This window comes from Falco peregrinus, chromosome 1, assembly GCF_023634155.1.
Source record: "Falco peregrinus isolate bFalPer1 chromosome 1, bFalPer1.pri, whole genome shotgun sequence".
Classification (NCBI taxonomy): Eukaryota; Metazoa; Chordata; class Aves; order Falconiformes; family Falconidae; genus Falco; species Falco peregrinus.
The window spans coordinates 2,006,261-2,022,500 of NC_073721.1; the positions used below are offsets into that span (position 1 = coordinate 2,006,261).

The following is a 16,240-nucleotide window of genomic DNA, read 5'->3' on the forward strand; positions in this document are numbered from 1 at the left end:
GTGTGTGTGTGTCTGTGTGTGTGCCTGTGTCTCTGTGTGTGTGTGCCTGTGTCTCTGTGTCTGTGCGTGTGTGTGTGCCTGTGTCTCTGTCTCTGTGTGTGTGTCTGTGTGTGTGTCCGTGTCTGTGTGTCCGTGTCTGTGTGTCCGTGTCCGTGTCCGTGTCCGTGTCCGTGTCCGTGTCCGTGTCCGTGTCCGTGTCCGTGCGGCGGCTGCCGGCCACCCTGTCACGGGTTAATCACCTTTGTTAATCGCAGCCCAGGCCGGGGCCATGGCGCGCGGGCACAGCGCGGACACCCCCGGCCCGCCCGGCCCTTCCCTGCGCCGGGGCGCCCTCTGTTGGGCAGCGCGGGCAGCGCCGCCCGGGCCTGGCCCCGCCGGTCCCCTGTCCCGCCCTGGCCTGTCCCCTGCCCGGCCCCGGCCCTGACCCTGCCGGCCCCCTGCCTGGCCCTGTCCTTGGCCTGTCCCTGCCCAGCCCTGTCATTTGTCAGTCCCCTGCCTGTCCCTGTCCCTGCTCAGCCCTGCTTGTGGCCCTGCCCGTCCCTGCTCCCCGCTGTCCCCTGCCCAGCCCTGCCAGTCCCTATCCCTGTTCCCTGCCTGTCCCTACCCTTCTTCCCTGCCGGTCCCTGCCCCGTCCCCATCCCCCGCCTGTCCCTGCTCAGCCCTGCCCAGCCAGCCCCTGCCACCCTCCACCCCACAGAAACTGAGCCAGAACCTTATTTTGCTAAAAAGTTGGGGGATTGCTTCAGAAAGGTGTTACCCACCTTGAAGACCAGCGCTCGTAGTCACCATAGCTGCAAAAATAAAGATACATCCCTGAAAAAGCAAATACCTTTAAGAAAAACAGCAAGGGATGTAAATGTGAGAAAGGTTAAAGTTTACGTTTGCTACCGTGTTCTTTTGTTGGTAGCATGCATTATAAAAAAAAATAAAATACACCCAAACTGTACATATTATAAGGCTATATTTTTATCTCGGGGTTCTGGTGACACGTACAAACCACTTGAGCTTTGCTTTCGTGGTTTATATTGCCACCAGAAACCCTTGATAAAAATACAGCTTTATATTGTACAGTGGGGTATAGTTTATTTTCTCCATATATCATATACTGTGTTTTATTTATAAACATACACAAAGACACTCGTACATGCAAAGCAGTTTTTTTATTGAAGTAATTCTGAGATATCAATAATACTGTATTAACTAACGCATTGTAACACAATAATTTTTTGGCTAGCAATGGCCTTTCTAAAGAGACATCTATGAAAATATGATAAAACACATAAAAAAAAATCAGTATTTCCATGTTACAATTTACGATTCCCATACTGAAAATTTCAGCTTCTGGTGTCTCATACTTGCAGAGAACCCTGCTTAAACCACCTCAAAGTTTAGCTTCAAAATCTCTTGAATGCTTCAATCCTTCCTACAAAGGGGCTACTGGAAATAAAGCTTCACCTAACAGAGAAATGCAAAAATCCAGTGCAACAAATCAAACGACAAAACGAAATGTGCTGCTGCTGAAGACACAACTAATGATGAGCTTTTCAATATTCTGCCCAAGTTGCGCTAATCAGACTGCTTACTTAAAATACACTTTTCATACAATTTGTCAGCAGCTTCTCTTCCACCTGCTTTTTGCACAAAAGGCAACAATTTTTATTCCCATCTCTCACAATCCAAAAAGAAAAGCTGGAAAGAGGCAATTCAATAGCCGCTTGCTTTTGAATACATCTCAATGTGCTCCGTGAACTCCTGTTTAGGTAACGCACCGTTGCAGGCACCGAGGAGGTGCGGGCAGCCCTGGGCAGGAGGCTGGCAGGGCTGAGCGTGCCAGGCTGGGCGGGAGTGAGCATGGGCTCAGGCTTGGGCTCGCTGGCTGCCCCTCGGCGAGCGCCAGATGCTTCCTTAGGGAGAGGCTTGCACCTCACATTTGCCATGTCCCTCCTACTCCCTTATCCGTGCTTTAATGGACATTAAAAATAGAACAAAACAGGACTGGAGATGGGAACAAAATCCATGCACAACAGGCCTGGACCACTGTAGTCATTCTGCTGTAAAATGTAAAAACAAGAAAGGGCAGCTGAGCTGCATCCCTCAGGACGCATCCCGCTTTTTTAATATAGTGGTGCCACCACACATTTCACTTTGGATGTTGCATTATATTTATATGTCACTCAAATATTTACCATTTTTCTGAATTCTGCTGGGTGCTCTGAGAGCTTGTTATAAGCCAAGTATCCGCGGTTGTATGTCTTGGCTGGTTAGCAGCTGTGGCTGAGCTGCATCAATATGCTAACTTCTCTTTCTGGAGCTTCTCGTGTGACAAAAGCCACTCTTTCATAAGGTTTCCCCCTCCATAGTTGCCACTCTGCCCGCTGCTGCAAATCACCCTGTGGCACGGTATTATAATCGGGATCTGCAAAACACACAAAAATAAGGAAGGCAGCAAAGGGTGAAGGCAAAGAGGAGCGGCGGCTGGGGAGGATGCCCATAAATCCACCGCTAAACCAGGAGTTGTCTGCCACCAGGCTAGCAGGGATGGGGACTGAAGGAGCCACGTGAAAGAGCACACTGGCGGAGTCCCGGCGTACCGGGGAGCAGGGGACAGCCACAGCACCAGGGCCATGCGCCTGGCTCAGCTGCGACCGTGCGGAAACAGTGCTGAGCATGGGCTCTGAAGGCCAGCCCGATTCTTAGCAAAAATAAGTATGGACAGAAATTTTCATACATAGAAACAACGTAAAGTCTTACAAGGGTAAAACTGATCTGTTAGATCCCTATCTAAAAAGTTCTCTGCAAGCAGCACATTGTCCTGTGCTGCACCAGCCCTCTCCAGCAGCCAGCCCTCAGCGCCCAGGGTGGGCGACGAAGCCTTGCAGACCCAGAGCACACAGAAGGAGAGCAAAGAGGCACAGGACGACTATTAATCATCACCCAGGATAAGAACAGGACACATTTCTGGGAATAAAAGCAACACAGGCCACTGAGAAGAGCGCTTCCAAAGTGAGATTCCTGAACCCCTGCTAGCGCAGCAGATCTCCTCCTCTCGCTGTAGCACCTCTATGTGCATTGCTGAAAAATTCTCTATACGAACAAGCTGCTATTTATTATTTAACAGCAAGTCAATCCAAAATGGGTTGTGAATTTTTAAAACCTACAACAGGAGAGATTTAATTCATACCTAACTCGTTTTCATCATGCCTTCTACTTGGTATCATTTATAGCCAAATGTCATGGATTCTGAAAAATCAATGCAAGAAGTTACATAATAGACTGATAATGTAGAGAAGTACATAAACGCGTTTTTTTTTTTAAATATTATTTTTTATTACAGGTGATTATCATAGTTGAAGTACACCCCATAAAAAATGCAATACATCATCTCTAATCACGCTGTTTGTGTTTTGGTAACTGCACAGTAATTCGATCGCAATACTATAGCTGTGAAAACAATAACTCACTAAAAAGTGCAGTTTTAACAAATTTGGATATTTTAAGTCAAAAAGTAGAATTTATTTATATATAGACACACAGACAAATTACACACTTTACACTGACTTATTTTAATCCCATTTAATAGTTATTTCAGTACAGTTCAAGCTGTGCTCATATTTGAGTCTGGGACACACAATACCCAAAGCAGCTGAACAGCTACTGGCCAGACCTTTATAAATTGGGGGGTTTTTTGGGTTCTTTTGGTTTTGTTAAATAATTTCAACGGCTGAAATTTAAAATCTCAATCTCAGCCCACAGGCTATCACATTAAATGGGAATACACATAGGTGCTTTTTGTTAATCAAGGTTTGAAAAAAATGCTTGTAATAGCTGCTTTATTTGGAGTTGGCAATACCACAAGTGAATTATGCATCCATGACAACTCCAGTGAGCACCAATAAAATCTTTACTCTATACCGTGCCATCCTGCGCTTGGTTTATGACTTCTTTAAAGAAGTTGTTTTTTGCAAGTGTTTTTCTGTTTTGGGATTTCTCCACCTTTACAATCCACGTGCACAAGTTACTGCAGGCGGATTTTCTTGAGTGACAAAGCTGTAACAAGCCATAATGACACACTGTAAAAAGTTTCCAAGGTTAATTTGCAATTCTTCAAAAACTTATACAGTAAATAAGCATATTTTGATGGTAAGGCTATAAATCTTGCTACAGACAGGGGCCAAAACCTCTTTCCGAGCCTGTTCCCTGCTGTGCTCAGATGGGCAAGGATGCTTGAAATTGGGGGTGGGTGGGGGGTGGGGGAGGAACGAGGGGTGGGTCCATGTACTGGGGAATTTTGTCAGGGGGTTAAGCTGATGACTTCTCCTGCCAAAAACTGTGCGAGGAGATGGAAGATGTGCCCAAGAAGAGGGGAAACAAAATAAAAAAGACTTTATTTGCAGGTGGTATGAGCTGGCATGCTGTGCGGGGTCTTGGTTGATCCCTGGGTCAGTGCAGGACCTATTCACAAACGCAGGGATGCGTCGCTGAGCTGCTTACCATCAAGGAAGAAGACGAGGGTATGAAATAAACGCAGCTTTTTCCACCCCCAAATAAAGAATTTCATACTGAGTTTGTCCTAACAAAGGCAAGTGCCCGTACATCACCCTCCATAGTGTCAGACGTAAAAGAAAATGCAGTACAAAGGCTGTATCAACGCTGTAATTTAAAAATATTGAATATTGCTTCAGTTTGGCTTAATTGTGGTGACAACGTTCTGACTACTAAAATAATTAAACCTGCTAAAATTTATTAGGGCCCTAAGGACATTTTAGAGGGAGTACTACCCTAGTCTGGAGCTTTAATGCCTCAGCTACATTTAATGTAATTTTTATCAATAACCAAGGAGCTCATAATATTATAGCTCCAATGAAATCTTCATGCTGTGAAATCTAATTCATCTAATACATGAATCTATCACTTTCACAGACCCTACCTCAAACGCTATAAAACTTCCAAACCCATAGATTTGTATCCGACAAAAATAACATGAAGGGGCCCTTGGATCAATAACGGAGTCCCTCTGATTCGGGCACCAGCTGAATATTTTCTCCAACTTTGCTTTTGTTCTTCTGGGTAGAGGCCCACAAGGGAAAGAGCTTGTTTTCACTCGCAGCCTCATCAATACCTAAATCCTGGTGAACAAGTGACACTGAGAAGCTGTAATCAATAGCTCCCTGTGCGTTTTTTCTTCTGGTCAAATGGTTCAGCACTACTGACAGCCCTGACACTCAGAACATGATGCTAAATCTTTATCAACAGCCATCTGGGTGACTGGCAGAACAAGACTCGGGTGGTCATTAACGCTCGTGGCAATCTGTGAATAAACTAACTCCTCAATAATGCGTTTGTTTAGAAAAAAGGTGGGGAAAAAAACTCCCTGTGCAAGGTATTGATCGTCTTTGAACTGCATTTAGCAAATTCTGTCTGAGGACGGAGCGGAGCGGTGCTTGCCGTGGCGCTCCGCTCGTTAAGAGTTTTCAATTTGAGGCGACGGAAACCTGACCGTCCCATTATAGCGCTGATGGGCTGGAGACCTTCAGAAACTGCCAAACTGTCAAAACCAGATCAGCCAGGTCATAACGGAAAGAGCTGAAATATCACGTTATAACACACCACGAGAATCACGCTTGGCAAAAAATAATCTTTCTGTTTGCTCATGTCCTATTGCTCTTTCTCCCCCTCTTCCTCAATAGAAACAAACACCGTAAGGTGACCCAGCATGGGTCCTGGGTTACTGCAGCCACTGAAGGAATTAATGCGCAAGTAGTTTTATGTGCCCGCAACATTTCAAATCCATACTTTGCAATCTTCTCATAAATGCATGATTACTCCTTCCCATCCTCAATGTTTAAAACAGTTTGGCTGAACAGTATCTCGAAGACAGACTGATATTAGTGCCGAGCTGTACACGCAGCCACGCTTTAGCCTGAACAATAACACAACTGGAGAGAATATAAAAAAACAACGTACGCAGCTACAACTACAGTTAACAGACCACTGAAGACGTCTTATTTAAGGCACAGAACAGTCAATTAGGATGGCCTTGGACTAATCAGCCCAACATTCGCCATCTCCCATGAGTCTCTGTGATTTCTTTTTGATCCTCCTATACTAGTCTAATGAGATTTTTAATTGAACTTTATGGGTTCCCTTTGAGGACCACAGACCTTGCAATCAATGTGAACCGCAGTAAACTATTTGAAGTTTCTCTTGCAAAAGGTGAGACATCCTCACCATGTCCTTGGCATAAATTGAAACAAAGATGTTGCACCTCTCAGCTGCTGCTGGCACCTATTCCACCTTCTCATAAAGTTGAAGGTCATCGTATGAATTATGTGAAGCAACCCAACTACAAAGGGAAACCTGTGGAATGCCCGTCACCAAAATTAAAGACCAGTCCCTGATTAGCAGAAGGGGAAAATGTTCTGGTATGTTGTGGAAAAAAGTGAGATTTGCAATTTTATCAACATGTTTGAGGAACAATGCAATGCCAGGCTTGCGTTTATTTCCAATACTCATTTTTAGTTACTATTACCCTCATTAAATCACGCTTATGACTTAATCATCAGGTTTATAATTTAGTCCTTTAATCATAGGAAGCATCTCAAGGTGCTAACATATTTTGTTATTTTGCATAGCTTCTGCAGCAATCATTGACAGAAGTATTCACTTTTCCTTCACATTTGCAATACAAGTAATCGCTAGTGTTGGCTTCTCTCCTGCGAGCAAAAATCACTAATCTGCTGCTTAACAAAACATCACATTTCTGCAACAATTTCGAAGCAATTGCTCCTCAAAACCAGTATTTATATCCTAAAGCTCACATCACAGGTGTAGCAGTTGTTAACACCACAGCTCTTTGCATTCTGTGCTGATATGTTAATGATGCTGCAGTCCAGATGACGTGTTCAGTTTAATGAACTGTTTAGTTAGATTCAAAGCTCAATATCTCATCTGATAAACAGACTGCGAGTGTGTTTATACATGTACCAGGTTCACGGGTATCCTGCAATTCTATGCAAGTAGCACACTACCACAGAAACTCACATAATGTCTAATGGGTTTAAGCTTCTAAGCTCAATAAAGGACTACATCCTGATATTTTAAGCGTATATCATATTTTCCTAGGAAACAGTTCATATAAGCTGTATAAAGCTATGTTTAGTCAATACGCTGTATTGTACTTGACAATACAAACTATTTTAATATGATGGAATGCTTTCCAATATAATATGGTGTACTTTAAGATAAGGCAATACAATGCAAACCTACAGGAAAGAGTTCTCAAAGAATAACAATATAGTGCTGTGCAAAAGGATATGTAATTGCTATCGCCTAGAAATGTACCCAGCTTTGCCCTCAGGCTGCAGTGGAGCAGCAGCATCCAAAGTAGCGGTAACAGCAGGTTGTGGTGTGAAAATTCCTGCTTTTTCCCCTGTGAGGAAGGATGAAAATAGTTCTGAAAATATACAGCAAAGCTACTGCAATTTTTTTTAAATAGGGTCCTACCTTATTATTGTTATTTCCCGTCCCATACTATGGCTGCAGTGTTTTCCATCCCCAGCAGAAAATTTTTAAGCATATTATAGACAAAAATGTATAGCTTTAGGGAAAAATAGATATATTAATATAATACCACCCCAATATTTCATAATAAAAAGCTGATAATAAAAGGAAGTAAAAACTGTAATGAGAGCCCTGCCCATTCCAAAGCACATTTTTATCACTACTCCTGTAGTCAATTTGTAATTTCGTGCACATTCCACAAGCAAGCACACACATAGTCCTTCTGCACTTAATGCGAGCATCTATTTACTATGTTTCTCCTATTTCCCATATATATCCTTACATGGTCTTTCAGACCTATGAGCTGTAATATGCAGGTTGACTATGCATCATGTGCAGGTTGATTTTATGAATGAGGTGAGATACAAAGATAATATGTGGCACAGCAAACCCCCCTCACCTTTATTACTTCTGTATGTAAAGCCACCAGCTCTTGTGAAAACAGATTTTCTAACCCACTCTGCGACTACACATTGCAGTCTCATATGTATGTTATGAAAGAAAATACCGAGAGGACTGAATGTAAAAGCAACACAGGAGGTCAGAGATTACAGAGGTACAGAGATTACAGAGGTACAACGCTGGAGAAAAGGAGAGGAATTTGGGTATGGAAAGGCACATGTTGCTCAGGGCAAGCGGTAATGAGGGGAAATATGTTAAAGGATGGCCAAAAAAGCCCCAGCGATCTTAACAGAAATCAGTTTTTTATATTTTTCAAGGCAAGTAGCAAGGGAACGAATGTGTAAAGACAGAGAGCGTGGCGTTCTGTTTGCCCGCCTTTCCGTTCCTCTCCTTCGCGTGGGAAGCAGCCGGGCTGGCTGCAGCAGCCACCCCAAGCAGTGCAGACCCACCGCAGCGCCCGGGTACCGCGCTCCCCACTCTGCCGCCATGGCAGGTCTTGTCCTGCAGACCAAAGCCCGGACTCTGTGGGTTTAGAGAACTGAACTGCCTCCTCCACTCCCCGGGCAGTGCAGGGACACCCATCCGTTCCAGAAACCCTCCAGTTTCTAACGGGATGCGAACCCAGCCACAATGGGATATATGACCCACCAAACTCACCTACTCCAATCAGCGTGAGGCGGGTGCATACATACATCTGGAAATCTAAACCTTGACAACTAAAAGGGAAGGATAACTACCGGGAAGACAACAGACCAACTATTATACTGTTTTTCCAAAACCCACAGGCGTAACTCAGAGCACTGCTGCCTCCAGTTGGTTCAAATTCAGGCAACTCACCTGTATCTAATGGGGAAATGACACTTCTGGTTTGCAGTACGCGGGGGAAAAAACTATATTGACAATTAGAAATTTGATTCAAAGATGTACCTGCATGATTTTAAATCCCTTCTTGTCCACAATTCCGGAAATGTATCCATGCCAGAGAGGGCAGACTGCTGTTAAGACAACCAAAGCTACTCACACCCTGTCAAAATGAGGTCTGTGTTGGGGACAAAAGCCTTCCCTCAGCTAAGTATTATACATATGGAAGTCTGAGGACAACAAAATGTGTAGAGGCTGATGAATTAAAAGGAGTGTTTCTCTTTCAAATCTAACACCATAAATGGTAGGGAATAAATCACAGTAAACTGGGTTGTGCATTATTGCTGATTAAAAACACTTACTGACCTTATTACTCATGGTAGACGAGCTTTCATAGCAGATAAATTTAATCTAATGACATATAGCCACAAAGCTCTCTAAATCCAGCATCTTCCATCAACTTTATTTAAAAGTTGATGTGAACTTACAGGATTGCTCCTCATTGCTCCTCCCACCGCTCTCGCTGCTCTGCTGTTGCCTGCGAGGTCTGCTAATTGCTTGTAGGAAATGGCCTCTCCAAACTTCACGTCTCTCAACAGGGTCCACAACACTTGTCTGGTGAATGAATCTGCAAAGAAGATGAAGCCAGCACTGTTCGTATGCATGGCTGAAAAAGCCAAGATAAAATATTCAAAAAACACAACACAAAGCAGAATCTCAATAGCAGCTTTCTAATTTAAATTTAAACAGCCCCGATGCACTGTCCTGTTATTGTATCCTATATTACTACATTTAAATACATGATTATTAGAAAGAGTGCTTCAAGTAACCGATCACTATAAAAAAGGATTTAAGGCTTTGATTTTCCTATATTTTTAATTTGCTTCAAGTACAATTATCCTGTTAACTCATACAATGTGGTTTTTCCATTAAATTGGCAGAGTATAAATTAGCATAGAGTCAAATTAAAAAGGGAAGAAATAACCGGCTCTACCTATTTTACAAAGCCCTCGCATCTCCAGCTAATTTCCAACTTCAGCTGGGACACGCGGTAGAAGAAGCCCTAGAGCCAGCGGACTCGGTATTATCCTGGCTGACTGCATTTTATAGTCGAGACCCCCAAGCTACTGCTCAGCATTGCAGACATTACGAAATGTAAGGACTAGCTGTGACCTTGAATGTACGGCACATCCTTAATGATACAGAGCTCCGGAAAAAAAAAAAAAAAAGTATCTTCCATTATTTTAATTTTAATTCACCAGCAAATTGCTTCTAAGTGTTCCAATTGCTGAAATAATGAATAAGCAAATGCATTAGGACCAGCTTTCTTCTGCATCTCCGGGTTTTACCTTCCCAACCCAGGATTATTTTACAAAAGGAAAATTGATAGTTGTGTTTGGATTTTAGTTGGGTTGAACACCTATTGCTCTTCCAAGGCACTTGTAAAAGCTTTGAAGATCTAACTAGTGAATAACTTACTGAGAGGAGTGAGCAGGCGAATAAAAAAAAGAAAGAAAAAAGTGGGGGGAAGAGACCCCTTCCCCCAGCTGAGAGCTTCAGTATCCTGCTTTGGCAAAGAAACAAACTGATTAAAACCATTTTCTTTCTTCAGTTGTCAAAAAAGACATTGATTATGTTACATAGGAACATAGTGAAATGTGATTTTGTTCTTAAAGGAAACCCATACACCATTATGTGTGTGTTAAATAATAAAAATCACTTCTTAACTGAAGGGAATGATAATCACTTCATTGAAAAAATCTGTTTAGTCTTTATTATAACATTAAGCAAATTAAACATCAGCATAATCCAGGTGATACGAGAAAAGGGTCATCAAAGAAATTAACTTTGTTGTTCATTAATTTACATGGATTAGTAGAGGGCAAAGAGATAGCAAATCTGCTCTAGTTTTTTATGATATAATTTCAAACTGTACACCATTTGTGGCAGTAGGGTGACTTTGGGGTTAATCAGACTGATTTGTCCTTTTAATTGCTTTCTATTCAAAGAAAATTCATTAGATAATGTTCTCTTCAAAATTCATGAATCAATTTAACTGAAGAAACCACATTAACAGCTTTGGGTTCATTAGCACAAGCAGTTGTGTTACTAGCTGATTGCTAGGAGGGTTTCCTTAGGCAAACAGATTTTGTTTACTGTGATTTCTTCAGAAAGGTTTATTTCAAATCAAACTGTTACTTATTATTTTTTAACATTCTTTTTAAGCCGGCAAGATTAGTGTTAACCTCGCCTGCTCAGAGGTCTTGGGGAATTACTGCCTGATGTCATCTTTTAAATCAATGAAACGCAGTGACTGTATGTCGCCAGGGCCCGAGTCCAAAAATATCCCTTTTTTTGGCAGGGCAGGCAGCAGGCTGGGACGTGACGGACCTGTAACTTTCTGAAACCTGTAGGAATAAGGGGAGAAGCAGGTGCAGAGTGTGCTGGAGCACTGAGCGGCTGCGGGAGGAAGGGGCAGCTCCGGAGCCCACCGCAGTGACAGCTCCACTGTGCCAGGCGATGCCCGAATTATTGAGTACCTTTTAGCACGCTAAAAGAGGGACAGAGATTATCCTCTTCTGACAAGCCGGGGCAGAGATTATCCTCTTTCCAGAGCCACTGTACATTTTTCATGGGAGAATATATACTGCCTCCGCACCCACATAAAACACTCAAAGTTATAGTTCAAAAGAATGAAAAATTTAGCAATCATGCACATCATTTTATAAATGTATCTGAAAACTCAATTTCATCCTGTAGGGAGCAAATGCATTAATTAGTTTAAGCAGCTCTAAGAGACAGTGCCAAATACTGTTATTAAACTGTCTGCAAGTGTGAGTGCCTCTAAGCATAACCTGCCCAAATTAGATGGCTGAACTTTCACCAATTTTCAGCGTGTGCCAACATTTTATGCTGTTAAATATCATTATAAAGTGCTGTAAAATACGCACATAAAAATTAACGCACACAAATTCTCTCGCTACGTGAAAACACTTCATACCTCTGCGAGCCGAGGATGCCTGCGCCATCTCAGCGAGGCAGATGCCGGCAGAGCAATGGCTGGACCGAACCACATCACACAAATATATCCGAGGTTCTCTCCTTTCTCTGCACCCACCTACAGCACGCCCTGCACTGCTGTCAGCAAAAGTACTCCCTCCAGGCGAGCAGGTTCTGGACTGCCCTCTCGCCAACAAACAAGCATTACGGCCAACACAAAGCAACTCATGTTGCTGAATGCTCCTGCTCATCAAAGCCATCGCTAATTGGTCAGATTTTACGTGAAAACGCACAATTCACCAATTCCCACTGTTAGCTGGAGCTGCACTGGGAAGGTGGGCGTGAAGGTGGACTGAAGGATGGGGAAGGGAGAGATCTGCAACTGAGTTGGGTTTTCAATTCTCCACAGCCCTAAGGACCCACTCCCACCTCCAGCTACTATGTCCGTGGCACCCAGGGACTACAAAGGCAGTTGAGAGGTTTCACAGAATCACAAGATGGTTTGGGTTGAAAGGGGCCTTTAAAGGTCATCTTGTCCCAACCCCCTTCCATGGGCAAGGACATCTTCAATGCAATCAGGTTGCTCAGAGCCCTGTCCGAACCGACCTTGAACGTTTCCAGGGATCAGGCATCTACAACCTCTCTGAGTAACCTGTGTCAGTGTTTCACCACCCTCATCATAAAAAAATTTCTCTTTATATCTAGTCTGAATCTACCCTCTTTTAATTTAAATCCATCACCCCTTGTTGTATTGCAACAGGCCCTACTAAAAAGTCTGTCCCCAGCTTTTGTACCAGCCCCCTTTAAATATTGCAAGACTGCAAGGAGGTCTCCCTGCAGCCACTTCTCCAGGCTGAACAGCCCCTCCTGAATGATAGGCGATGGGTGAATGACTTCTGGGATGTCTTCCTCCTACGGGCATCACCCTTGCCTTACTCGCTGGTCACAAACCTCCTAACTGTGCGTTACTACCGGCCTCACCAACTGACGGTAAATCGGCAAAGCAATGCACCACCACGCCGGGAGTGGATGTGCCAGGACTGATTGGAAATTACTATTCACAGATAAGTTGCAAGCCCCTAAAAAGAGGGACTGACCCTGAACCTGCTGTTAATGCCTAAACGCTCTAGGGGTCACTCATGACAACCCGCTAGACTTTAATTCTCCATATGAACGTTACATCCGTGGGGATAACGAGTGAAAATCGAGTGACAATCAAGTTTACTTTAACACCAGCCGTATCGTAAGTTTTAACAGTGTAACTGAAGGTGGCAATTAGTGAAGTCATACGCGCTGCCAGAGCATTTATGGTGTTAGTAAGGGGCTCAGCGCCCAGGGCTGGCAGGATGGATGCTACGGGCAGCACAGAGTGGGAAGAGCAGAGCTACCAGCGTCAGCCCCCTCCTGCCCCTCTCTGCCCCTCCTTGCATGGTTCATGGGGCCAGAGAGGTTCAGAAGATATACAGTCTGATTTTACATCCTTTTTAATCCCTTTGATTAAGATGGAAAAAAGACAGACGAATTTTTTCCTTCTCCTCAACATAGATTGCTGGGAATGTTAGTTTTTCTGTTTGCTGGGGGGGTGGGGTATTTTTGATTTTGTTTCTTGTTTTTTTTTACCAAGGCTTTTTGAAAATGGAAAGAAAGAGTTAGAAATACTCACCCCTTCTTGCCAGCTTTTTCGCAGGCTGTCTGGGGTGCTACGTAGAATTTTTTTTTTTTTTTTTTTTTTTTTAATGCTTAGTGGTTTTCCCTTTACTCCTACTGACAAAAATACAACCAAGTATAACACTTGAAAAATATTTCAAAATTTCTCTACAAAACAGCTGGTCCCACAGCAGCACGAGCTTCCACCTAATCCAGAAAACTTAGTTTGGCTCCTGGACCTTGGAAGAACAGATTCAGATTCAAACTGAAGAACTTCTACTGACAAAAGGCAACCGTGTGAATAGTTAATGCAAGCAAGAGGGCTGATTTTCAGCAATTTTGAACCTCCTTCACTAGTAAGCAAGCTGTTAAAGCCATATTAAGCATGTCACCTAAAAAGCAATCTGAATACTAACAACCACTGCTGCCCTATCCTAGCCTGGACTTGCAAGGGGTATGTGAAAGACAGATGCTTGTCTAGTTTTGTAACTTTTATTATATTTTGCTCTTGTTGTGATCAAGAAATAAATTTTCTTCCCTTTTACAGTGGCTGCTAGCCCCTGACCACTGGTACTCTACAGTGAAAAATGCAGTTATTAGTTGCTGTTAAAGGATTACTGTGAATATAGATTAGACAGTATGGTGATACTGTATGCCATAAAATAGCCCAAGCATCGCACCACTACAGAAACAACGGATTCCTTAAAATCAGGGTGCAACCATCTTGCCAAAGTCACTGAGAAAAGACTATGAACTTCTATTGCTGCTGTCTGCATGTGTGATTTTGATATATTAGAGAAGACAGAATGTGCCTAACTGAAAACAGTCAAGTTAAACTTTACCTTTATGATTGATTAAATAGCCCAACCAAAGCAAAGACCTTGGTCATTCTGAATGACTAAGCTTTATGAATAAAGATCCAAAAATAATCTAATTTTAGAGTACCTATTACTGACTTTATATAATCCACTCATCCAACTTTAGAGTAAAAAGAAAGTTCACTTATAAAAATGAAAGAAGCAAAAGTTCCAACAAAATCATATTTCATTTTAACAGGTAAATAATGGAGGGATTAGACAAGTATTTACCGGATTCCACCTCTAGTTCATTCAAGACCTGCAAGGGCATCTCTGTGCCCATTATTTTAGATATACAGTTGGACAAAAATTCCCCAGTTAAAACCACAGCAATTCCATGTAGAAGACAGAGATCTAAAGGAAACCTCCTGCCTCAAAAGCATCAGCCTAAACCTCTTTTTTTAAACATTTTTGTAAAAAACTTCCTTGCAGAATAAAAATCACTTGCTCATCAGCTACTCTGCAGCATACAACACCCCATGCACCTATTTAATCTCCCAACCTTCATCGGCTGAGCTCATACTCATGGTGTGCACAGATTTCCTACGCTATCCTTGCCCAGCCTCGACTCCAGCTAAAGGACTCTTCCCACCCCTCCAAAACAACTGCCACATTGCTCCTTCCCCACCGTCACTCTATCATCGCATCGTTCAGGCAACTCATCCAATAGTTTCCCACACTCTGCCCTATTTCTGATGGCATTTAAATAGCTAAATTAGTATTTATACCTGAAACCCTAACACTTTCATATTATTCAGATCTGACCCCATGGGACTGCTGGCCAAGAGGACATGGACCTCTCTGTCTACTCCCTGCGGCGTAAGAGGCGGGTGCTCAGTGCCACCCTCTGCAGGGCAGAGCCACCGGACTGTCACGGACAGCACACCTCGACTGCAGATGTATCACATTTTGAAATGTTTTTCTTTATTTACTTTATACTATTTCTCACTAGCATACCCCTATGCCCCATGGATCACAGCAGTAAAGTTGTGTTGCTAGTGCATATTTCTGCGGCACAACTAAAAGAGTGATATTCCTTGAAAACATGTTGCATTTTCCCCCAATAGAGAAAACACTCTACATTTGTTCTACATTTATCTGGAGATAAATTAGGGTCAACTGCAATGCATTCTGACTACAGAACTAGGAACCTTTCAAGGAGATGCCACTAAGCATTCAAAAATTCAAAAACCCCAAACCAACCCAGCATGTAGCACTGGCAACGGCTGAACTCAACTGCCCCCTCCGATGTTGCGTCTTTGGTGAACCTAAGTTCTTGCAGCAGCCCCTGCAGTGCCTAAGTCTGCCCCAGCACAAGCCCTGTACAATCTCCTCTATTTTCTGAATACTGCTCTGCAGATACCGTTGCAAGAGTAAATACTTAATGAAATTCCAAACATCAGTTCATAAATATTAGGCAGTCCATATTAAAGCCATGAGAGTACACTAGAGCATTGGATAATGTGGCTCAGGTGTTATCTCGTACTCTCCTCCCATGGGTCATGATGTTCCCCTTTCTGTGCGGTACAGGAACGTGGGCTAGGGGACTGCTTTTATAACATTTTTATGTATTGCCTATGCATGTATGTGTTCACAATATGTAATATAATAAAACATAAACGCAGCTATAATTGATAAATGTACCATATATCTGTATCACTTAAATGAAAAATGTACCAATATGCTTTCCTTTTAATACATATAATGTTCAGGTTGACTCTCATTAAGAGGCCAAGCTATGTTAAAACCCAATTAATGGGAGCCGTTTCTGATCTGTAGTTTAACACAGTTTTACACGCAGTTCCCTTCAGACCGCTGAAGGGGTTGTGGGGCCAAACTCTATCCTTGGAAAGAAGTAACTCTCCCTGGACCTCATCCAGCAGTATTTCTGCAGGTTAAACTCCCTGGAAGTC

General features: G+C 42.9%; 1 protein-coding gene across 1 annotated transcript in view; it reads right to left on the reverse strand.

The window, feature by feature from the left end:
* Positions 1–1,141: 1,141 nt before the first annotated feature.
* MGMT (O-6-methylguanine-DNA methyltransferase) overlaps positions 1,142–16,240 on the reverse strand; it is a 168,667-nt gene continuing 153,568 nt past the window's right edge. Inside the window, exons 6-7 of the mRNA XM_055794399.1 lie at positions 9,312–9,451; positions 1,142–2,416 (exon numbers count right to left, since the gene is read on the reverse strand). Of these exons, the coding sequence (XP_055650374.1) occupies positions 2,285–2,416; positions 9,312–9,451 (272 nt within the window). The 3' untranslated portion in view covers positions 1,142–2,284. The remainder of the gene's footprint in view (positions 2,417–9,311; positions 9,452–16,240) is intronic.